General features: G+C 40.4%; 1 protein-coding gene across 4 annotated transcripts in view; it reads left to right on the forward strand.

Annotated features, from left to right (window-relative positions):
• Positions 1–25,739, forward strand: part of fbxw7 (F-box and WD repeat domain containing 7) — a 98,671-nt gene that overhangs the window by 35,643 nt on the left and 37,289 nt on the right. Inside the window, exon 1 of one of the 4 annotated variants that reach the window (XM_069530026.1) lies at positions 4,180–4,544. The exons of 2 other annotated variants lie outside the window; for them this stretch is intronic. In XM_069530026.1, the coding sequence (XP_069386127.1) occupies positions 4,308–4,544 (237 nt within the window). In that variant the 5' untranslated portion in view covers positions 4,180–4,307. Of the gene's footprint in view, positions 1–4,179; positions 4,545–25,739 lie in introns of those variants that run through there. One more of the 4 variants, XM_020101237.2, reaches the window with a different exon arrangement.

The following is a 25,739-nucleotide window of genomic DNA, read 5'->3' on the forward strand; positions in this document are numbered from 1 at the left end:
CATCATCACTAATTAAATATCTTTCCAAAGAAAAGGCAGCCTGCATATTGTAGGTGGTGTCTCCCACACACTGGCCTTGTCACACAGGAAGAGATGAGCCACAAAGGATCAGTGTTCTCATCCTCCCACATGAAAGCTACTAGTTGAGTCACTACCAATACACAGTGGACAGTTTGTGTTTTAACAGTAGCCCTCATCATATCTTCATAGACTCAACGCTATATGTATCGTTCATTACTCAGCAGACTTTCAAATTAAGTTTTGTTTCTGTTACACTCAATCTTAAGAAGGCCATGAGTTGTTCTTTCCTCTTAACTAGTAATAATACATAAAATATACCCCAATAATCATCAGTAAGGCCAAATCAGGTTGAATGTTAATAGAGGCTTTTGGTATATTTCATTATTAAGCTCTTTGCATCACAGACGTAAGTAAAGAAAAAGGTTATTGTTATACTCTGAGAGTCCCTCTGCTTTTGACAGGTTGATGGTGTATTGGGGGATTTTGCAGGGAATGCAGCATTGTTGTCCCAGTCTCTGACAGCAGATGGAGTCAGTGGTCTGAAAGTCATGTTCAGACACTAATCCATGGCCCACAGGTTGTGGGCGCTTGTTGCAGCCGTGCCCAGACTGAACCACAGGTTTTACCTAGTCGGAACAGCTGTATGAGTAAGGCTGTTTGCCTTCATGTGCCACAGGCGTTTGTCAAAGGTTGTAGCTTCATTGCTGGTGGATGTTGAGACTGTGGGGGTGAATAAAACGGCAGTGGTGAAATGTTATGTGTGTGTGTATATTATACCAAAAACTGCAATTCTACTACTTGAAACCTTTACATTGCTTATATTCACCGTATGTATATAGAAAGGAAATTGCCCACCCACGCCTCCATGGCAGGTGCCACTTTGCCTCTTCATGATCCCTTACAATCCTGAGATGTAAACTAGATGGTGCAGTAGTAGTAGTCCATAAAATATTTTTTATGCAGTCACCTCATGCTCCAGTTCTGTAATCATGGGGGTGGGGATACTGGCAGCTCTGAACTGATAGAAATAATATGGATAAAGTTCATCCACCTATCCATCCATCATCTGTACCATTTATCCTTTGAGGGTTGTGTGAGGCTGGAGCCAAAGCTGACATTGGGCGGGAGGTGTAAAACACCCTGGGTGGGTCACCAGTACATCGCATGGCCAACATACAGAGACCAACATCTATTCACACTCATATTTACACCTATACGGTCCATTTAGAGTCGGAACCTATTCCTAACATGTCTTTGTGTACTGCAGATTAAGATGGAGTACCTGAAGAAAACCCACACAGACTAGGTTTCGAACTGGAAACATTCGTTTCAGTTCAAATAAAAATCTGATCTAAATTCATTATCGATTGGACTACAAATGTTTACTTCATAATCTGATTAAACCTTATGAAAGTCTTTCACTGCCTCATACTACAGAGGCTTGGGCTACACTTTTCTACTTTCACAGGGCCTATTTCTGCAGCCATGCCCTGTCATCTCAGCTGTTTTGAAAAGCTGGGAGTGATTTGTAAGAGGACTGAGTTACTAGAAGCCAAACATTCTTGACCCTCCGACACTCCAGCAGTCTTGATGTCTCATCAGGGTTTGCGAACTCAATGACCAGTCAGCAATACTGTGACACAGTATTAAAAGAAACCAGACAAAATAATTGGCCCCTGATTTACTTTGTAAGTCAACAGTGCAAGAGTAACTTTTTGTCCAATAAAAAAAGTATTTTGCTCAATAATATCTATGTGCATATATAGATTCATATTGAAAATCTCCTTAGTTACTCACACCACATATTCTGAATGTTAGAGGACAGAACACTAACATACTTTCATCTGCACAAAGTTAGGAATGAATGATTGTTGGAACATTTTCAAGAACTCCAAAAACTTTTTACACAGGAATCTCCTCTGGGATTGTCTGGATTGCTCCTTCCTGGACCACTTGGTGGGAGATGGCATAATATATATTGGTTAAGAAAATATTGTATCAGCCATAGAGGACAAGCATTGCAGAGGGTCCAAGGTTAAATATGCTTTCGTGACTCACTATTTTAAAGAGTTACTTTGGGCTGATCATGTTGTAGCCGACTGGAGTGTCTGTCACATAGCTTGATGGCCTAAGATTAGTCTGTAAGCTCATATAACGTCCACACGGCCTCGGATATGTCAGAAACAAGCAGTCGTTTACTGGTGCCTTGTCGGCTATTATACACTGCATGTGGTCTATTGTCATTCGTGGTTTAAAAATGTGAATTAGTAAATTATGACATTGGCCAGTTATTCAAGTGGATGAAATTAGAAATGCATAATTCTAGGACACTGGAGAAGGTCTGCTGTCAGGTACTGCTTTCAGACATGAACTCTGAAAATTTTACTGCAGTTTTTCCAGATTTTGCCTTTCACATATGAAGAATGCAACAGGAAATAGTTTGGGGTCGGCCTTGTTCACAATAACAGGAACATTTTTTTGAACATTCAGGCGAGGTGACTGGGCAAAGCATGCAGGAGGCAGGGCATGACGTGAATAAGTTCTGCTGTGGAAAGCAGTGTTTTTGTTTACTGCACATAGATACCGGTGTCTGGCTTATCCGCAGAAGCTCTCGAATTTCATTTTCTTTCAAAGTTGGAATTTTCTCTGGTCTCTTTGGCACCTCTTTTTAATCCTACTCTCTTGCGGACATTTTCACAGATATTTAACAAGGGGCTGGTAGGACAAGTTCTGGAAAATGTCCTGAGCTACTAACTTGGACGTTTGCGTTCTCACACACAGCCCCGTGTGTTGTCTGTTAAATAAAAGTCTCCTACTTCAACATGGTGCAGCTGATGGTGAAGCTCACAGCAATGTACTTTCCTTACTTGTGATAGAATCCAAAAATATCAGTGAAACACCAACCAACCACATGTTTAGCCACTATGAATCTGTTAAATGTTAAATGCATTGAATGGGAATTGTTAAAAAAGCTGGAATTGGTATTGTGATTTTTGGCCTGCTTTATACGGGTGTTGTCTGAAGGTTTTGTAGTTCTGAAGAGCCAGAAAGCAAAAATAAAGAAAAAATGCATTAAATGGCCGAATGGGCCAGTCTGAGAACTGTTAGTTTAACATGTCCAATGAGCTGAACAGCTGCCGATAAGGCGCCAACCTCCTCCATTTGTGCTGAACATACTGTAATAACTATGGGCGTTGGTCGGCCACAAAAACTCAATGGCGCTGACTGCCGGCCTGATGTGTCGGGGCCCTCAGTGTACTGTGTTTGATGTTCTGGCTCTGTAATCCTCCTCAAACAATGGTGGATGTGAGAATAGAAGGGAGGTTAAGCCCTGTAGGTCCTTTTTGTTACCGTGTGTTCAGACATTTAAATGTGCACAGTGAAGGCTGTCTTTTACCGCTCACTCAATCTGTACACTTATACATATTCAGCAGTGATTGTCAGAGCTGTGCTCTGTTGCATATTAATGTTCTGCGGGGGAAAAGCATAAATGCCGAGAAATTTACATTTTCTTGGCTCTCCACTTTTGCACCATTTGTTGTGCTTTCTTCCCCTCACACCTTTCTCATTTGTGCCCTGTTATGGTAACAAGGTTTAATTGAAAAACAAGTGGTGAAGTGAATCCTTATTTAAGGGCATGTGTCACACATACCAACTTTGGACAGTGTGTGTATGACACAGTGATCGTCTCCCAAAATATCCTGCATCTCTTTGCTGACATAGAATTACGTTAGGTACATGAAAGAGAAGAAAGGATGTTGTAAATTGCCATTTGTTTTGTTATATGGTTTTCAGGGGGTGAAGGTATCTGGGTTTGGTGATGATACAGTCCAGTAAGTTGGGAGGACAGGGAAAGGGTTCAGAGAATGACCACAATGAGGAAGCTCCCTGGACACGTGGACTTCGTCAGACGACTGTTGGTACACATTCCACTATCGGGGGTCATGAGAGCAGATTCCACAGTCCCTGTTTGAGCGGGGGGGGGCTGTGTCAGTCCATCCTCTTTTCAGGCCCCAACAACAGCTGCTCTCCCTGGCTTGGGCACAGCAGTGACCTCACACTCCAGAGATATTTTAAGGGGTACCAGTCAACAGGGAGATGAGTTTTGAGTAGGTAGGTGCAGAGGCTCAGAGAGCGCAGTATTGATACGTCCGCCCAACGGCTTTGAGGTCCAAGGAAGAGTCTGCTTTCATTGAAAAGAAGCTACATGCTTGCGACGTTGGTCGGCCAGCTTCTGGAGCTCCCTTTAGGATATGATCTATTAAACTGCCTTCTCTTTTTTTGCAATGCTGCGGCATTGCCCTATTCCCCGTTTTTCGTCGTCGGGTGCTCGGAGAAAGATGCCAAACATTTCCTGCGGAAAAGAGAAGACCGCACACGTCCCGCTGAAGGGCCAGGCACTTGACCTGTCGGACCCCAAGGACGTTGCCACGGAACCCTTACCCCCTCAGAAATTGCTCAAGATATTTAGCATCAACATCATTGCCCAGGGGTTGCCTTTCTGCCGCAGACGAGTGAGTATTGTACGTAATAGTTTGGTCATAACATTTGGGTTTGGTAGATCCAGAGAATCTGCAAATGTCAAAGGTCATCTGACTTTCTTACCCCCGTCACTTCAGTAACTGTTGGTTTATCAAATCACAGTTTATTTGTCATCTGCATATTGATACACATTTTTTTGTTTTCATCAGCACAGTTATACATTTGGATTTACAAATGTACTGTAGCTTCCATTTCAGATGAATGCGTCTTTCTGAGTAAAGTAACATTACACCCCACAAAACATTTAAAATTAATTACAGTTGACTCTTACTGATAAACTTTGCTTAAGAGCTCAATCTTTTTGTGATGCTTAAGTAGTATATCCTCAAGAGAGAATAAGAATAAATTCAGACTTGGACATACAATGGATTTATTATTTTGTTTCCATACGCTCATGGATACAAGTTTTTTTCTTCCCGCGGCTCCACCCTTGGCAGATGACAGACACCAACATATATCCTTAAAAAGGCCGTCGTCAATGAGCCTATTTTTAGGTTACGTTTTTAAGTGAAAACATAAATTAAGTAATGCAAGAGAAATGAAGAAAAATGCATCTGCATTGAGTTTAAGATTTAAATGTGCAGATTAATAAAAATCAGTTAGATTCATTACAGTTGGCTTCACAGGATTTTTTTATTCAGAATCAAATTAAGTGTATGCAAATTAAGTGAGTTCTAAACATTTTATTATTTATTTTATCTATATATTTTTGCAGTGATTTGGCTCAAATAAATAGTTTTTGCCCTCTTTAATGTTTAGTTGGTGTTTTAGTGTCAATTATTGAGGAGGATGTTTTCATTAGGAATAACATGTCTTGTTTTTTGTAATCTAGAAGTTAGAAGTGTGAAGTGGTTCTAAAACATCAGCACTCTGTAAATGTGACACTTAAAGTTCTTCCTCTTTGAGAGTACATTAGTTTGCATGATACGGCTGCGACAGTAATACTGCTTGAATTAAAATTCTCGGTTGACATTCCTGCTAAATTCATTCAGCATAATATGCAATGTGACTTGAAAATGAATGAAATAAGACTCCAGTTAGCGGACTCCCAAATGAACCCAGGGCAGTTTTTTTATTTAGCTGCTAGATTAACCCTCTGCATGACAGCTCAATCTCTGCATGTATTGTAACTGGCTGTCACGGAAAAATCTACTTATTAAAGTTGGTTGTGTGGTGTTCAAAAAAGTTGTTCAGAATTTTAATTCATGACAATAATGATGTCAGACATTTGACAGTTCCAGGCTCTTAGCTTTTGTTGTAATAAACTGAATACTTTTTAATTTTGACAAAGACATTTCGAAGACATTTTCACTCGTCACAAAAACTGTAATTATTTTTTGATATTTAAGACAAAACCAACTAATCGCTTGAGGACAATGCCACTTAAGTTATTTAGATTTAGTTATTTGCATGTGTGTACGTCTATTTAAAAAGTTTAGTCTTTTTTTTTAGTATGTGATAACAATTTTTCATTTTACAATAAATAAATAAGAATTTTTATGAGTTGCATATTAATAATTATAAAGCAGGTATTATTCTTTTTAGCCGTGTTATTTTTCCCTTTTAACGCAGCAAATGTCTGACGTGTAATTGAGGCCTGAGGCTCATGAAAACTTAGAGCCGTGAAGAGATGCAACATTAAACTTAGACCACTGTTTCCATTTCAAGAGCACAGTCTCTTCCCTCAGTATCTGTATATTCCTCTGACCTTTCTGTCATAAGCTTAGTATTTTTCTGGCTGGAGTTTTCTTTGTTTTCATTATGTTTATTTTACAGTCCTGTCAAGTTAATTCAAATAGATTCAAACCTTAAATCTTCAACATCTTTATGAACGACAGCATTTAACCTTTGAATTACAGTTTCCTCAGTGTAATTAGATATGAAAGGTGTGCGTTTAACAATTTCGCCCAGTAATCTGTCAGAAAAATCTGGACTAGATTTTGTAGCAAGGAGAAAGTATTGAACAAAGACCTAAATAGAAATTAGGGTGGATGTCACAGTGTCTGCAGCGTTTCAACTTGCTTGGCAGTCTAAGCATCAAGAGCATTTTGTTGTCATTTTTACTTTGCTTTTTGACGTGGCTGTGTCGGTCCGTCCACAAATGAATGTCCACGTGATGAAACCTCTTTGATGGCCAATTGTCTTTTTCTCCAACACAACCATGATGTTCATATTTGTGGCTTTGACTATGTCACAACCACTATTGGATTGGTTTCAGTCCATGATAGTTATGACATGCCCATTGGAAATCCTCTGTACGTCCCAATTGCCACCAATTAATAAAGTCGTCTACAGAGACGATCGTTCATGTGTTCTAGATCTGTAGCTTTGAGGACAGTGCCAATGGGACGAAGTGGAACATATAGGTTGTCTACTCTTTCTAGTTTCTCCAGGGTTACCAACCCTAGCTTTTTTGTATTTACAGGTATACTTCTTGGGAACACCAATAAAAATGCAGGATGAAGAATAGTTTAATTGCGGAGCAAGAAAGTTGAACACTGTACCATTGTACCAAAAAAGAGCTTTCACATTATTTACAAAGATTCTCTGCTGTATGAGCGAAATGCAAGTTCCCACAAAGCCATTTCATGGAGTTGCTGCTCCGTACAGAGCAGGAGCCACGTGGGCCCTGCTGTGGATTTGGCAGCTGACTCCAGTGAATGGCATAGTTGAGATTTTTCTCTGTCCCTGTGGTGCGCTGCAACTTAAGTTCCCTTAAACTGCGTCTTCAGAAGGAACAAATACCACAAGTGAAAAGTGCATATTTTCAACATGCCATTCATTTTTTTAAAGAAAGATTTGAAGGGAATTAATTACTCGCTTTATCATCCCCCATTCCACATCCAGTTAAAATGTTCGAATAGACATGGGGTCTTGAATCTATAAAGTCTTGTGAAGTCTGTCAGGCAGTAAAACTTCTCTCTCCGCACTGATAAAAAAAGAAATGACAGCCCTGGTTTAAACTTCCAATCAAAACGTGACCACCAGAATCCACACTGTATTTCCGGGAGCCAGAATGGGCATCCAGCTGTTACAGGAGACAGTGATCAAGATATAGAACATTAACAGCGGGACATTTTCGTTCCCGTATCACTTTTCTCACCAACCACACCCTGGGCTGCCGGCAGTAAGGTGATCTGGTCTTGCCCATAGCAGCTATGTCTGTATAAACAACTATCAGCAAGATGCATTTGCTGTCTGAGCAGGTGCTGTGGGTGTGTTGCAACTTTCTCTCGCGAGTTTGACTTGAGCCTTTGAGCTTCCTGTGGTCTGAGCTGCAGGCCTGTTAACCGAAGACACATTTACTGCATTTCTTCCCCCTCTATTTACATTTTACTTGTGACATTTAGTTGCCTTTGCAGGTTTGTCAATTCAAGACAGCAAGCTGTGTTGATCCTGCCGGCAAATCGGTCTTTGACTCATGTATCCAGGGACTCTCGTCACATATCGTCTCCCTGTTAAAATGTTTTCTATTGTCAACTTGTTAATGAAGAAAGAGGCCATTTAAAGAGTGGAGCTGAGAGCAGTGATGTGTCAGATTTGATGCACATGCTGTGATAATGTCACACAGAGAGAAATCAGAAAACCTACTTCTATCGCTGTTTTCTCACCGTCTATTTTTGAGAACATGTGACTGGATACACTGTGAAGATACACGCCCATTTTTTGATTTGACTTGTGTATCCCTGTACGTGACAACTAGCGTGACATGATAGCACTCCAGATCATGCTCCTTGTCAGATGATCTGATAGCAACTTGAATGCTATTGGTCTGTATTTCAGAACCAACTGTGAGTTCACCTCAGTTAAATTTTACATTTTATTGGTTTGTATTAACATTTTAGCAGCACTTTCTCATCCTTCTTTTTTTGATTAGCAAAATGAGTGATTATTTGTACACAAATTCACTTACATAACCAGACAGAGTTATGAAGGGAGAGACGTCGCCTTATCAGTAAACCGAGTAACCTGAAATGGACAATTTTACACACACATTTTTCATTGAGGTGTAATGGGGGAAGAAAAAGCAATTCTTGAGTGTTTATGATGAGAAACAGCCTCAGCGGGAGCACTTACAGCAACCATCACAGCAAAACTATATTTGTGCCACCGAACAAGCACCTGATTTAAAATACTAAAAGTCTCTTAGCAGAATCCGCTATGCAGATTTTCATGCACTCTTCATTGCGCACCTTTAAATTTAGGTCGCCTTAATTAATTTCCTAATAGCCGTCTCCAGTATGTATACAGTCAATTTATTTGGAAAGTTTTATATGTGCTGCCCAAATGTTCATTGTTCAGTGAATCACTTTAGATAAGCTGGATGCCTTGGAGGAGCAGCTGCCTTTTCTTAATGTTGCTTTCTGCAGATAAGTGTTGTGAAGAGAGTGAGACTCTCCTGGCAGCGTTACTCTTCTGCACAAACACCATCCCTCAGGCCTTTTCAACCATTTTCTTCCTTCTGCATGTGGTTAGCCAAATGCAGAATATTGTGTCTGACAGTACAAGAAACTAATGAATCTTTTGAAGTTGGTCTTTCTTTTCTACTTCTTCCACGATTACTGATGCAACACGTTGTAACACACTGAAGTTGGTATGAAGATGAAGAGAGATTCCTCTCTATGTTTGGTTTCCATATCCGACTGAAGGGTTTGTATGGTAGAGATGTTTGAGTTTTCTGTTTGTTTTCCAGTGTTATTTCTGAAAACATAGAAAATGAGACTGAGCTTGTTACTGTCAAACTGATCAAAGCAAGACATCTGAGGATTTCACCTTTTACCAATTAGTGATTGAGAGATTTAGATGTTTCATTGTATGGACCAGTGATTATATGTGACCTGCTGTTTTCAATACTTGAGTTTTGCCTTTCTCACCCGATGATGTTACCTTGATGCACATGACCCCTGTTGTTAAGCACGTGACTGCCTGCGTGTGTCAATGATTCACTTGCAGCTTCAAGCCCTTCTCTCTGTCCTGAAGTAAGGACCACACCATGGTGCACGGCAGGAGGCTTGATTCCACTGCCCTTGGACTCCAAATAACACAGAGGGGAGGAAGGCATCTGCCATTGGCTATTCTGAGAAGCGGTCCCATTCCAGGGAGCACACAGATCCACTCGGCTGGCTATTCAGCACCTAGATCGTTTCTGTTTACTGCAGATTCAATCAGACCTGTAACTGAACATTTTTAAGGAGAAATACCTAATGTGGTGCCACATCAATTCATCCATTGGGGCCTTTTTGCAAAATTTTGTGAAAATGGGATCACTTCACAAATTTTAAGGATCACTTTGTTTCATGTGATGCTCATACAGTACTTTTTTAACAAGATCATGATCAGTGATCTGAAAAAAAACCATCTTGAGTTCAGGCTGCGGGTTGTTTAGTGTTAAACTGTTGCGGTACTTCACATACGAAACATACTCGATAGCGATGTGCCTCCACCTGCTGCTGCAGGGGCTGCCTGAAGGCACTGACATTTCTCACACTGTGAGATTGTAGCTGAGAACAGATGCAGTCTTCCATCTGGATAAGTGTCACAGCTCCTAAACATTGTTATTTGACTGAAGACATGAAGCTAAATGAAACCTCCCAAACAGAATCTGTCACACCGTTTAAGTTGTGCTGCGTGGCCCACACAATTCAACACTGTTGGACACATTAATAGACTTAAACCTGAATACATCATTTCTTTAACCAGTTGTTGCGGCATCTGATCGCTTTGTAAAAAACTAATTTTGAATGAAAAGTGCAGCCCACCTGAGTCAGACACCAACTGTCCATTTCTTTTCTTCACAAAGCAAAATTCATGTTTCACAGTTCCCCGATACAAGTTAAAGAACAACATTGATTTTCATCAATGCACGGTTAGCGTTGGTTCCCAAAGGATTCTCAGGTCACACATTGCATCCATCTACAGTTGGAGATTTTCTGCAAAATGTTGTGACTAAGGACAATACGCTCTAAAACATTATCTCTCATATGAAATCTAATGATTGCATTTGGTTTTGAGACATGCAGGGTGATTTGCACATTGAGTCAACTGCGGCAAGTGACTGTTTAATAAAAAATGATGTAGTCAAGGATTTTTGCTACAGAAAAAAGTATTTTCTCTCCAGCTGTATTGGTGATTTTGCCTGGTTCTCCTGGTTTGAATGGCATTTTGCTGTGTTTCACTTGGGGGTCTGTCATGTACCATAGGTCTGCGTGCAGATGTAGATCGTTGTTGTGGTTAACTCTTGATATATATATTAAATAAGGTTTTTTAAGAGTTTGCTTATTTGATTATGAGTTTTCTGGTGCTTTGAATTGATTTGAATAACTCTAGAACTCTTTGTGTAAAGATTCCTGTGCTCATGTGGGTGACTTAAATAGAGAAGGTTCTGACCTACACTAAAGTCGTTTTCAGTCAATGGATGCAACCATGGTGACAGCAGAAATAATTGCAAAATTTTTCTCCTCACAATTAGGTTGGAAACAAAACTTGGTTTAAAATTCAGACCAAATCCCAACCGCCGGTACTGGTGAATAAAAAGAGGAATTTTCAGATCTGCTGAATCATCTCGACTCCTAACAGATAATATATTTTATTGTTTTTGCAGAGAAAAGCTACAAATCTTCAAAGTTCACTTTGATTAGTCTCTAGAAACGTGAGCTGGGCCTCACTGTGTCTGTTCTGGGCTTAGTATTGACATTCCTCAGCGCTGACCTTCAACAATCCGCTCCTGTGACTTTCACAGTGTCCTGCTCACTATAATCTGGTCATCAGTGAAGATGACCTGTGAATGGATAGCCAACAGGCTTTAACTGATGTGTCCGTCTGCATAGTTTGTCTAATCTGTGTATGAACCCTGCTGTCTTATGAGTCCCAGTGTGTGGTCCCTCTTCTTTTGATGTACTGCAGTGCTGCCTGGACGCTTGCTGCAGGTCTGTTGTAACAGCAGCTGTACTCAGTGGAAACACCCTGTTCACCCTAAAGCTCCTCACAGTGACTATTTGTGAAGACAAAAGCCTTGAGCTTGCCTCCTCTTAGTATTCACCTGCAGTTGATTTAGTATCAAGTGCCTCTTCATCACTTTAACGGCAGTAAGACAGGGTTTTGTTGGTGAGTGTATGTATATGCATGCCTTAGGGGATGTCACAGAGGTCTGTTTTTCAGAGGTTAAGCAAAAAATTTTAAAACTTGCTCAGCAACAAGAGGATTACACCCTCTGACGAATGAAAGGTCTCCAGCAGGCTAAGGCAAAACAAAACAAAAAACAGAAGGGTGAGCAGAGACAAGAGGGGGAAAGATAATGTCGTGATGCACGGCAATTCTGCTGGGGAGTAGACTTTATTAAATTTTGCTAAATAGTCAAATGTGGTTTTCTTTGGACGGGGACAATATGTAAAACATATCTAAATGTATATGATGTAACTTTAAAGCCTCCGAGTTATGATGACTGAACATAATTTCCTCTCAGAGATGCACACTAACTATTCCTTTGCCAGGTGATCAAATTCAGTCTTGGTGAGCTGATTCATCATCAGACATTGATTAACAGCATGTTCATTGCGAGATATGATGGATGACTGCCAGGTTTATGCCGTGACATCCATATTTATTATTTGCACAATTTATAAATGACCTTGGCTGTGGTGAACTGCACCTCCCAGGTCTGACAAGTACTGCTGTGTTCAGACCAAAAATAGCACTGTTGAAAAAAAACACACCAATAGGCTGCGTTGCTGCAGGTATTGGTGAGAAAATGAAATATGATCCAGGAGGTTTAGTTTGAAGAGTACACCCATGAGTGAAGGATTATCACGTCCCTGAACACTGCATAGAGCTTCATAAAACTATGAGCTAGGATTCTGCAACTCTTGGAAGTTATTGCAGTGCCAATAATTTCATCTTTGGCCACAACGTTCCCATGATTAACAGCAGAACTAACACTGGAGCATGAATATGCGCTTGAACATATTTGATTGGAAACAGCAGTTTTTTGTCGATTAATGTGACATTTAGTTTTTGACCAAACATTTTGGTCCTGTGGCCATCTTTGTGCTAAATGCAGCCACACACAATCTGAATTCTTTCTTTTCACTGTAGGCATACAAAATGGCTGCCTATTTATTCCATTAAATAAGTCCTCTGATACCTTTCTGACTATCTGCATCTTGTCAGTCAGACACATCAAGGCATTGTGCTGTGAGGAGCTGGCTGCATTCATTGAAAATGGGCTCCTGCTTGTATAAATGTAGAGAATCAACAGACTATAAATAGTGTCTTGACCATCTCCTGCACATTTCTCTTTGCTGAAGTATCATACGATATTTTCAATAGGCACCTTTTTACTTAGTATATTGATTAACCTCGCATCAGAATGTATAATAATAAGAATATGACCGATACCACGATACTACAATATTGATTTTATTATGGTGCCATGCACAATATGTGCCCAGCCTAAAACAGGCAAAAGAGGAAGTACAAACAAAGAAACCAGAACAGCAGCCTCTATAACAACACATGACATTTCATGTAATATAGATATTCTTAGTAACGGAAATACAAAAGAAAATGTAATTCATTCTCAACCTGTCTTTATTCAAACAAACCACACGACCTGTTGTCCTCAGGGATGTTTATAATTCAACCAACTTCCTGGGCCAGAGGAAGGATTCCTGTTCTCAGCAGCTTTAACTCTTCGATAAGTTTTCTGTAACAGAAGATTCTGTGATTTGAATAAATATGTTTATTTACCATTTTTCTTCAAATGGAGCAAGTAACCTGCTTGTAATTATGTTTAAGCTGCATGATAAATTATGTTGATCCGAAAATTGTCATTCAGATGCCCCCAGATGAAACACTACAAGTGATTATTTTTTTGCTTTTAATTAATCTAACTCTAGAAAGTCTTTAAAAATGTCCTTAAGCTCTTTTTGTACAATTGACACTTCAAATTGTAAAGCCATCTAGTTTTGTTGGTTTGTTATTATGTAAAACCAAGAAGTTTAAGTTTGTGAAACCATTAAATGTGTGACATATAATATTTAATTGATTATTACCCTGTTTCAGAATAACTTAATTTTTAATTAACTAACTGATAAATGGACTGAGAGTAATAGTTTGCATGGAAGTTATCTTGCTGCAGTAGCTCAAACATCTAGAATGTCCTTCATTCTTTTAATTCAAGAGTTTCGTGATCTGTGATAAATGAGAATAAAACAGAATCCTGTCTGTTTATATGAAAATATCTTTATTCTCTTTCAAGTACACACTTCTCCTTTGTGTCATTAAGTGTAGAGCAGAGTGGAAATTACAGCCACCCTCCTTCCGCTGCCCTCTCTGGGCACAGAACAGAGGAAGTATGGCTGGCACACGACTGGCACACTCATGAAACATCAATACTTGCTCTGCCTACCTTATGTCAGTTTTGTAATTCTCCTCCTCTTCTTCCGCAGCCTTTTCCTTCTCTCATTCATTTATTCAGTTTCTCTTCCGTCAGTAAGCCTCCTGGACTCATCTCCGAAGTGCAGAATTGAAGCCCTCCGTACCCACGCTGCTTATTGTCCTGACTGAATTGAGTCATTCAGTCTCAGTGCAGATTACACCGTGTGAATGAGTTTCTCCAACACAGATGATGATTGATTTTGAAACTTTAACTTTGCTCCATGGCAAAAGTAGGAATTGATTATTTATTAAGTACAAACCTACTTAAAAAGTTCAGTTGATCATTTGGTCTGATGATTGAACCAGGATTTGTATGCTTATTCAAGCTGTAACTGAGTAAGAGATGCCTGAAAAAACTCTTCAGCTTCAGCAGCTTCTCCATCATTTTCTTAACCAATTAAGTTTTCTGGCAATTTTAATAAATAGGCAAAGACACTCTCAATGTGATTTCAATTTTGATATTGTACAATACATATATTTTTTTAAAGATGAGTTTTTGGGGCATTTTTGCTTTTATTGATTGAACAGTAAGCATGAAATGGGAAGAGAGAGCCACTGCAAAGGGCTGGGTCGACATCACGGCTGCAACAGGACTCAAGCCTTTGTATGCTCTGATCTTCAGATGCAATAGTTGATAACACTGCAGATTAAACGATTGTACCTTCTGCAATTTTTTCCCAACATAACATCCACTGGACCCAGGTCTGTTCTCTTTTGCTTTGCGTCTTTATTTGCAGGATCTAATTTCCCAGAGCAGCTTGCATCTCTGAAGCATAAAATTCACTTCTGAACTCACATAAATGAATATATTTAATGATAACTGGCATAATATTAATGCCTAACGATGCGTTATAATTGACTTTGTCTTTATGTACCTGTATATGAAACAAACTAGTTTTTCTCGTTTTATGTTGTTAAAGTTTGTGAGGCAGAGAAGGAGCGATGGGGATTTCCATCTGCTTATTTGCATCTTTTAACACCATTTTGGAATTACTAAAGCAAAGCGTGATGGGATGGTGTTGGCGTGTGGATTCATGAGCTGGTCATCATGAAAAACTTTGGGGAGATTCCCAGACAATGTTTGTGAATCACTGCAGCACATTTAGTCAGTTAACTGTAATTTGGAAATGTTTGATTTGAGCATTATTCCTGTGTGTGTGTGTGTGTGTGTGTGTGTGTGTAAAAATATGAAAGTGGAGAAACAGGTAAAAAAGAAGTGGTAGAAAAATACATTCATTTTCTCTACTGCGACTTTTCTCAGAAAGTGGACCTCTGTGTCTGGTGTGTGGGAGTTGTAGTTTTCACATTTTGCTTTCAGACTAACAAAAGGAACAAACCAGAGCTGAAACAGTCAAGAACAATGATAGTGTGCAGTAAAGCCAAGCACAGAAATTGCTTTTACCTTTCAACCGTTGAAGCCTCAGATACCATTTCAGCCGATGCTGGTGCGTACAATTGATGGAGAAACCAAAATCAATTTCTGTGAAGCCAAAAGAGAATTGCTTCAGCATCCACACAATGTTACATCAGACGCCCACAACAAACACCTTCATTACAGTGCTGTGAATCCCACCCTCCTGTTGTCCTCAGTCTTTCACCATTTAGACATTTGTGTAGGTTCATAACAGGGTCTTAAATGTAACATTTGTAAACTAATGTTAATGCATTGCAGTGCAAATGGAAACCTTTATAAGAAGAGTGTTTCCAGATTCACTCTCTGTGTTAGTCAGAATAATACACAGATCTATTAAGTTTACTTTTGGTGTATGTTTGGATTCAAAGTAGCTCCAATGAAAACCCTAACTAACAAGGTCTTCCAACATTGATTAATTCGTCACGTGTCATCTAACCACCTGCTCATTTTCTACTTGTCACTACACCATTTCTCCTGTTGAGGGTCAGAGGAGGCTGGAGACCATCCCAGCTCTCACCAGGAGACGGGCTGCACGCCCTGCTTAGGTCTCCAACCTTTCACTGTGCAACTGTTAGACTTAACGAATAATGATATCTTGCTGTTTTAGGGTGGAAATGGTTGTAGCACTTTGCAGCCCATTGAACCTGCCTATAATGCACTAATTAGCTCATGCTGGTTACCTCTGATGAGGCCCTTGCTAACAGGAATGTTTTTTCTTTTTCTCTCCCCTATGTCCCGCTCCCTGACACTCTATGAACGCACAGGTAAGAAAAATACTCTTTTCACTTTGTAGCACTTGCACCTATTTCCTCATCTTCTCTTAAGCAGTTTCTTCCCATCATGCCATGCACAACACCAACATCTTAACACAATCCCCACAGTCCTGCTCTGCAACAACTCAAAATGCTACTCTGTCACCTCCAGGGGGCAGCAGAAACTAAAATTTAAATGATAACTAATGCAGTTGAAGGCTCAGTGCGACCTTCCCCATGTCAGAACACTGCTAGGAGTGTTTGTGACTTACAGCTACACCCTACGTGTTTAAACCATCTTGTTGGACACTGATATTGAGAGCGTTGTGGGCATTTTCATGGCAGAGTCTGATCAGGATCCTGCTGCAGCCCTCTTTGTGCGATGTCCACCATTTCCATTTCCGTCTCTTCATTCTGCCGACATTAGTGTTGATAAGCAGTCCACACATCTGCTGTGTTTCAAGCACCAACTCCCTCTTTTTATTTTCCACATGCAGACACTCGTGGCTAAGAGCCTCAATAAATGTTCAGGTTGTTATGACGACAATGAGTGCAGCACTCAGTACCACATTAAGAGTCTGAAGGAGCTCTTACACTGTTGCACACCTCCACATTTTTGATGAAATTGTAATTGTACTAAAAAATCCTTGGAAAATCCTAAGAAGGTCAGTTCTAAAGGATCAACAGCTTTTATTTTGAGTTACATTTTAAACAAGGCAATCCAAAAGATGAAATGCCAGCCTTCTATTCATATATATATATATTTGAATATAGACTTCGGCACCTATGTTAACGTATCTAATTGTATTTTTGTGACTTGTCTGACAAACACATGATGAAAACTCGACTTTATGTGATTACAGTTTTACATGTCATGATGTTTAATGATGTTAAATCAACCTACACAGCTGTACCATAATATGTTTGATTAAGAAAACGTTGCTGCATTGTTTGCCTCTCAGCAAACACTAAGGCTGCCATCAGGAAGTGAAATTACTCAGCGATCAGCCTTGGGTGTGCTAGACTTTGATGAGTCACCGGATGTAAAGTGGCTGTCAGTATCACAACAGGGCACGGCATGTGGTAGCACAGGGATAATTGAGGACCTGGCGAAGCGTCGGTGCACCCTGTCTCCTTCGTGCCAACGCTGGGTCAAACGCTGCGTCTCTGTTGTTTCACTGCCTCTGACTCACTGCAGGCTGCCTGCATTAGAAAGGCTGCCAGTGCGTTACAGCTCTGCTCTGTTGCACAACTCCAGACTTTTTACACAGTGTTAGTTCACAGAGGTAATTTCTGCGGAACCTGCCCAGCCTGTTTTATGCTTTGGTTATTTCAGCTTAAACTACCACGTTGTCACTTTGTTGTCACAGATTAAAAACGAAAGTTTGCCTATTATAAACAAATGTCGTTATTTTCTGTGACAGGTTACCTGTCCAGATTTCATGCAGCTTATTTAGGGCTTTTTATTTGTGTTTATTTATAAAGAAACTCTCAGTTGTTTATTATGCCGAAGCAGAGATGAATATCCACTGTAAGAAACTCAGGATTAAGATCAAATTTATAAAGTGCAATTTATGTTGCAAGCATCATAACTTGTTTTAGAATAATTGGGAGAAATATCATTTGGATGGAAATCTGGTCGACTCCTTTTTAAAAACTCATGCTTTAAAATCTGATTGCCTTGAGCTGCAAATCTATTCCCCTACTGAATTTAATGGCCTCTAAAATTTAAGTAAGCAGTATCACTACTTAGCTTATCATTTGCACAAAGACATTGCCAGCTTACTCTACCCTAAAGTCCTGCATGGGTCCATTTTTGCATACCGGAACCAACCCGTTATCCACAATTACCTCCAAGTCAAATCACCACCCGCCTGTTCCCGTTAACATATGACCTAACCCCTCAGCCCTGAGTAGACACGTGCTACATGCACAGTCACGCACATCAAATGAGTGAGTCATGTCCTCCTGTTTTGTGGTTAAGTTGTGTTCTTGGAAAAGTACCTGTCACTAGTTGCTGCACCTGTGTTGCTGCTGCTGTCGATGTGTTGTCTCAGCGACGACTGGTGCTGGACTCTGCTCTTTCCAAGTCTTCAGCTATGTAGGCTATTGTATGTTTTATATTTAAGCCTGACCTCCTTTAGTATCAACTGAAACAATACAGATCTAACACCACATTCTCATAAGAATGTTTCCTGCAGTGGTTTTTTTTCAGCCCCCCCCCCCCCCCCCCCATGTGTCCCCCAGCTTAAACGCATAAAAAAAAGTTTCTCAGCAGGACATCCATGTTCAGGTCAGATCAGGCTGCAGAGGAAGCACAAACCAGAGCTGTGCTTGTTGATATGTCATCTGTCTCAATGTCCACTGGAGGAAAAATGCAGTCTCTCTTTCACCTTAAACATAATTATCTCCATATGTATTCTCGTTGCTTGGGACAGCTCTGACCTCACGGTGAATAAAAGCATTGTCCATGTAGACAAGAGTGAGAATCTCATTTCAGCTTCTCATATTGATTCCTCTGCTCAGCGAACTGCCTGAGTGCATATGTCAAAGTATACACACTTTATCTCGGTGTGAAGGGAAATTATTTTGCTGCGGAGGGATAATAATCGTGGAGTACCATTTTAAAAGAGGTGTGTGTAAAAGCTGTACTTCAAACCCTCCAGTGTTCTCCAGGGTGTTATCACCATCTCCAAGCGCTCAGACATTAGACAGAGGGAGCCATTAAGAACCAGACCAGAGAAATTGTGTTACCAGTAATTTTTTCTTTCTTGGAAAGAAATATCGTGTGATCTGTGTTTGGATTTCTGGCCTTGGTTCATTGTGTACAAGCATGCACAGGGTTGTGATGTGGTTCCATCAGAAATGCCAATTATTAAGCTGTTAAAGACTGTTGGCTCCAGACTTCTGAACTCTCTTTTAGGTTTTGCAGCTTTTCTTTGTCTCGTATCATTACCTACTTCAAGGAGGGGTTTTTTTGTCTCTGCCTGTTGGTTTGTTGGTTGTTTTGTGTGTTTGACAGCAAAATTACTCAGAAACTACTGAACGGATTTTCGCAAAACTTGGTGGAAAAATGTTACATGGGCCAAGAAAGAAGCTATAATAGGTTGGAGAATAGCTGGAATAGGAATATCCATTCCCAGGGAATTATTCATGACTCTTGATGAAAAGAACAGAGAATATTTAGTGGACTGATATCTATGTGTTTGTGCACTTTGGTGCGGCTTGATTGAATTCAATGGGACCGTTGGGCCTTGGCGGAGGTAGGCGCTCTCCTGAGAGTCATTCTAGTTGTAGAATAAACTTCTTTAGGGTTTTGAGTGTCCAGTAAATCTTTGAAAATTATACTAATAAGCATCAAGCAGGTGTTTGTGTTGAAACTTTTTGGCAAGCAGTCATGACTAGGAAATGTTTTTATGTTTTATGATGTTTGAATGTGTTGTCATCTCTCTTAAAGTTGATGTCACACCTTTGGTAAAACCTGTTGCCATCCCTGGATTTTCAAATCAACAAAAACAAATTATACAAGGTCACAACTTGTGACCCTGCTTTCCCTCCCGGTCCCTCAACAGTTTAGCTCTGTTTGTTTTGCATGGCCAGGAATTTAATATTTATCCAATGCAGTTCCCTGCAGAATGTGGATTTTCATTAGCAATTCATGGGCCTCCTTAAGGCAGAATAACAAAGCAATCAATATGTTCCCCCTGTGATGAGGATGGAGGGGGCATGTCGAAGGGACTGATTTATTAAAATAAAATGGAAAATCAATGAGAGGCCCCTCACGTGAATGCACAAGATCCTCACATACAGTTACACAGAGCAGCTGGATGATTTGAGCTCTGTTTCGTTTTTTAAATCTCAGCTGCAGTGTGTCATTAGTGTGTTGAGTTACTGTGATGGATGACAATTAAAGGGATTCCATGGCTACATTAGATTTTCCAGCTACGTCTCCTGACAGGGCAGCAGCATCCAAAGCCTTTTCATTCAAACAAAGCCCTGATGTAATTAGCACAGCCTCATTACTCCACTTCTTACCCCTCCCACTTGTTTACCATTAGTACACTGGAAAAACACAAGCAATGTTGCGGGACAGATTTTTAAGTTTAGTCAAATGCAACTTCTGAATTACACTAAAAGTGACTTTCAGAGGCTTTTCATTTTTGGGTATGTTATTACTCCTGGTAAAATACATGCATTATAGCTCCTGGACTTTTCTGGCATATTGTAGTATTTCCTAGAGGATACGAGGAACAAGTCGCTCCCCTTTATTGGAGCAGTCAACTCTCATGGCATTAAAAGGGAATCTCTGCTGATGCTAGCGGCTAAAAACTACATTCACCGCTACAAGCACAACCTCCTGATCTGTGTGTAGTGGATGACGCATTCTTCTTTACAAGGGAGGAGAATGTGTGGAATAAAAAATACATTATCTTATCATATCTATATCATCTCACATCTTCCTTTATTGATATTGATCTCAAGCTAACTGTCCTTTCAGAGTCAGGCACTGTTATAAGAGTAAATTTTCATTTATATAGAGCCTTTCTAGGCTTAACACGACAATTCACTCTCATACGGAGCTTGTTCTATACATAGCACACCTCTGACTCACAGATGGTACATCATGCGGGGCAATATAAGGTTCAGTATCTTGCCCAAGGACACTTTGATTGCAGGAGCTTAGAATCGGACCACCAACTGTCTGATCTGCTCTTAGCCACAGTTTTCTTTCAAATCTTTCCTCTGTAGTTTCCAGTAAACAAACACAATTCAGTAAACCCCAACTATCTGTACTTATGAAACTTCACACACCATATGTTTTAGAATTATTTTAAATTCCATATTTTAATTTCATGGTGTGGATTTTCCAACCAGGGAATAAACTGGTGACCAATTACACAAGTCATTTCACAAATAGAAAGAAAGTTTGCTCAATAAATCACTTACTTTGTTGTTTAATGTTGTATTTTGCATCGTCACTCTTGTGATGCTCTTGAACATTTGTATACCTCCAACATTTGCTACATATTTCTACATTAAAAGATAATTTACCCATTTCCATTACTTGACAGCTGTTCCTGAATATCAGAAAGATGTAAAATATCTGCCTCTGTATCCCAGCTTCAAACTCTTCATCAGATTTGTTTACCGGAGTCAGTGGAGATGAAGTTTCACTGGATGTAGTGAAGTTGCTTAAGGCCCACAGCACACATGTGCGCTTCATGCTTCATCTCCCCTGATCTTCTTAGGGCCTCTCTGACACCTCCTTACAACATCAGCATGCTACAGTGGATAAGAGAAAGTGCTGATTTTGTCTCTTTAGTTTGTGATGAGCATGGGCGAGTGGGACCCTGCAGGGCCGCCAGAGAGCGTTGTGGCCAGGTTGTGCTGCTGCTCCATCCCCCTAGCCAGCTGTAGATGCACCTGCTAAGTCAGCACCACTCTCTATCCAGTGCACTTTCTTTTACTCCACTAAAAGGAAGACGAGAGTTTGTAAACTTAGAATTGACCTTTTGTAATATCTATAGAGACATGGAGACCTTTTTGTCAGGTAGTATTAAAATTGACTCATTGGTAATGACATTTCCTTTTTTATTCTTTATCAAACATTTCACCCGTCCTCTGACTTTGTTTATTATGGGTTTCAGAATTATTTTCTGTCCCATCTCTTCAGTTAATATTAGTCCAATAAAAACCTTAACCAGAGCTTTGTAGCATTTAGATAATTTATGGACACTTAAACTGTGAAACAGGAAACTATGTCATTAAGCTGTTTTTCAAGGTAACATACAAGACATTCAATTTCACACAGAGTTTATCATACATAGCTGCTGCAAAGTATGATAAATGTGGATACCTTAAATATTTATTTTACAAACCATCATATTTAAACAATAGGGTAAGATTTACTGGCCGATGTTGATACATACAGTATCTGTGCATTTGAAAGTACCCGATTCACACGTAAGACCTGCTGCCCTGTTTTTTAAAAATATATAATTCTTCAAATTTATGCAAATGGGAAAAAGACATATTAAAGCAGAAAGATGGTTATATTCAGTGCTGTCGAGAAGGTAAGACTAGCTAATGCAGCCTTATTCGTGTAAACAATTAGACCTCGCAAATGCAAGAGGTGCATTGTGGGGCCTTTTGTTCTATGGTGGAAAAGTCGGAGGCTTGTTTTGCTCAAACATGGGTCACGGTGCAAACAGAAGTCTCAAATATTTAAGATCTTTTAATCACTGGTTCTTTATTGTTGTCCCTGAAACAGACACTAGTTTGCACCGATTTCAACCTGGAACACTAAAGCTGTTTTCAGACATTTCAGAAAATGGGGTCCAGACATTTTGCAGTGTTTCCCTTTCCCTACACATGAAGAACGCAGCAGGAGATTGTCAACATCAAAGTGTCGAAAAAGCCCTGGGAGCAACTGACAGCAGACATTTTTGTTTTCACATACAGCCACTGTGAAAAGTTTCAGGAAAATGTATGAAAGCAGCTTGAGAAGTCAGACAGCAGTTTTGACTAAAACCTAACTTCCCATGTACAGTTTGTTTGTCAGACTTCAAAGCTCATCTTTAAAGGTGTTTTGAATTGAAATATTTGACTTTGCTTATGAAAAGAAAGCACGCACAAACTTCCCTGCTTAATCTAACCTGTAACCAGCAACGGAGAATATTAGCTCTGTATGGATTCTGTCACAAGTAACTATGTCTGGTTGATTTGCTCAACATGATGCCATGTGTGTTTGCATTTGTTTGGCTCAGCACTTCCTCTAATGAGAAACAAGTGTTTCATTAGGACAGCTTGTGCTTTAGCGTATTTTTATGTGAGGTAAAGCACGGCCTGTATGGTGAGGCAAAGCCTGTAATCCTTAAAGTTGAATCTCTGTCAGCTTTTTCTCTTAGCCTCAATGTGCAAGACGTCTTCCCTTGTAATCCCTCTCTGTTACGTCCGTTTTTTCTTCCAGGGAATATTTTGTCAGGTCACTATTTGGTGACACGCTCGTCTTCCTCACCCTCACACACAGATAATGCAGATTTTAGACACTAGCTCTTTGCTTGGGAACAATGCATTTATTGTAAGCACCTCTCCCTTGCATAATAATTAAATGACATAGTCACGGAGTGCATCAGAGACAGATGGCATGGGCCAGTAGAGGAGGGAAAAAGAGAAACTCTCTTGTCTTGACTGTTTCCTTTAAATATGATGGATTCCATCCTGTTGGGGCTGTGGCCTGATGTCCATGCCATTGTTAGGATTGAGGTGAGTGACAAATTGTAATAATACACATGGGGAGGACTTGATGGTACATACCCAGCCCTGATTTATGGTTTTGTGTCACATTTTGAGATAAAATTGGCCCCATTCTCCTTAAATTGAAGGCTTCATTAGCAACCTCTGCAGAATTCATTAGTGAATGGCAAGCCCTGCATCCATTGCCAGAATTGGTCGACTCTAATAGCAAACAACAGCCTTATCCCTGGATGAGGCCAGAGGCAGCACACTGCAGCCTGGAGGCCAGCGAGCACGAATCCTGTTGCCAGGCAACAGTTTACAGATAGAGGGAGGGAGGAGGGTTGTTGCGGGGTCCTCCACTGCTGCCCACGCCCCTGCTTGTCCTTCGTCATCATCACGTCAGGATCAGATCTGCAACTTGCCTGGCCTTGAATTATTGATTTTCGCAAAGCATTATCATTTTCCTGTGCAGTCCCTACCTGAGAGGTCTGACTTCAGCTGTCACTGATTGCCTCTCTGCTGAGACGTAGGAGGAAAAAACCGACACTGAAATGAATTCCTCTTGATTGTAGCCATAAAAACTGAATCTCAATTCTGCTGTTTCTTTTGCTTTATAAGGATGCCTGAGCGTAGATAATGTTCAGAGATGTCTGCACTTGATGTTGTCTAGCGCAATTACAACATGTATTACATTTGTACAAGACAGAAAAACCAGAGGGTTCTTCCTCATCACTTTAACAGTTTAAGATTTTTTTTCCTCTTCCTTTTTGGGCTTGCTGTGTGTGTGTGTGTGTGTGTGTGTGTGTGTGTGTGTGTGTGTGTGTGTGTGTGTGTGTGTGTGTGTGTGTGTGTGTGTGTGTGTGTGTGTGTGTGTGTGTGTGTGTGTGTGTGTGTGTTGGTTCGGAGTGCCCGTCTGTGATGGAGCCTTATTTGTTTCCTGAATGTTTAATCGGCCAAGTTCATGCCTTTGGCTACCCACTGAGAAGGGGGTCCTTGTTCAGTGTCTGCCTGGCAATCCCAGTCACTGCTGCTGTCCCCGGCCTCTTGTGCACATTAACATACAGCTGTCCCACAGGATGTAGTGAGACAGACACCCAGGAGCTTCAGAGGGAAGCTGGGCACTCCCTCTCTCCTCCCGCAGATTCAACTCACAGGCAGCAGCCGCAGCAGATGGGCTGTGTAGATTAAACCACTCGGCACATGGCAGCTATTGTGGGCTGCCTATTGTGAAATTTAAAGGTCATCTATAGGGTCAAGGCTGAATTGGTGTGGCGAGCTCCACCTACCATGCATGAACTCTGTCGATGAAGGTTTTTGCTAATGATCACTTTCTAGCGTGTCAGGAATATTGATCAATATGCTACGGCCACATGCTAAGAGAGAAGCAGGCGTACATGTTAATCGCATGAACACTGGGTGAAAGGATTTGCATGCTTTTTGTTAAAGTTGTTAATTATCAGAGGATTATTATTTTTTATTGCCACCCTTAAAAGAATGAATCCCATGAGCAAATATTGCTTATCAATACAAAGCCTTGTATAGCAGCACTTTTGATGTCACATAAGCAATTCATAAAACATATACTTTACTCTTTATTCCTTTTTGAGTCAATTATTAACATACTGTAATACTCAGATTTATGAACCTTTTGACTTACAAACTCAGCTGGATTGGATTGAGCACCCACTCAACTGTCTGTTCCAATGTAGAGTTCAAGTACTTTGTAGATAGAGGTGACATTAGCATAACCTACTTTGATAGCTGGGGCAGTTTGGTTTGCTCTACTTTTCCTCTCCCCTAGCAGAATTAACCCCCAAGTTGGGTTCCACAGTTTTTGAAATACAGGCCAAAATCCCCCAGAAGAAGATGGCGTGGTTTCTCAGCAGAAACACGAAGGCCTTCCATGCGGTTGCGTTGTGAGGGTATGATGACGAGTGTGTTTTGAGGGACATCTATTTCTGGCGAGGTTGTTCCAACCTCATGTCCATTTTTCCACTCTTGTGCTCGTTTCATTGACTGGCCTGTTGGCTGCGTAACTTCCTTGTTGAGAAAGTTGATGAAAGAAAAGCAGGTGACAGTACGACTTGTGAACTGGCTCTGCATAAAAAAGTAATGACAACACATCCCATGGAGTTGTAGACAAAGATATAAGAGTCCTGACCTAATGTGTAAAGATGTTGTTTCTTATACGAGGATCATTGGGTCACATTTGTTTGCATCACTAAAACACAGACAACATTTCAAGTGCGCTAATAGTCCCAACAAACTTTGTACAACAAACTTTAAAGGCCCCATATCCTGAACTGAAACTTTCAAGTGTTCATGTTTATCGGATG

The sequence above is a fragment of the Paralichthys olivaceus genome, chromosome 8 (assembly GCF_024713975.1).
Source record: "Paralichthys olivaceus isolate ysfri-2021 chromosome 8, ASM2471397v2, whole genome shotgun sequence".
Lineage (NCBI taxonomy): Eukaryota > Metazoa > Chordata > Actinopteri > Pleuronectiformes > Paralichthyidae > Paralichthys > Paralichthys olivaceus.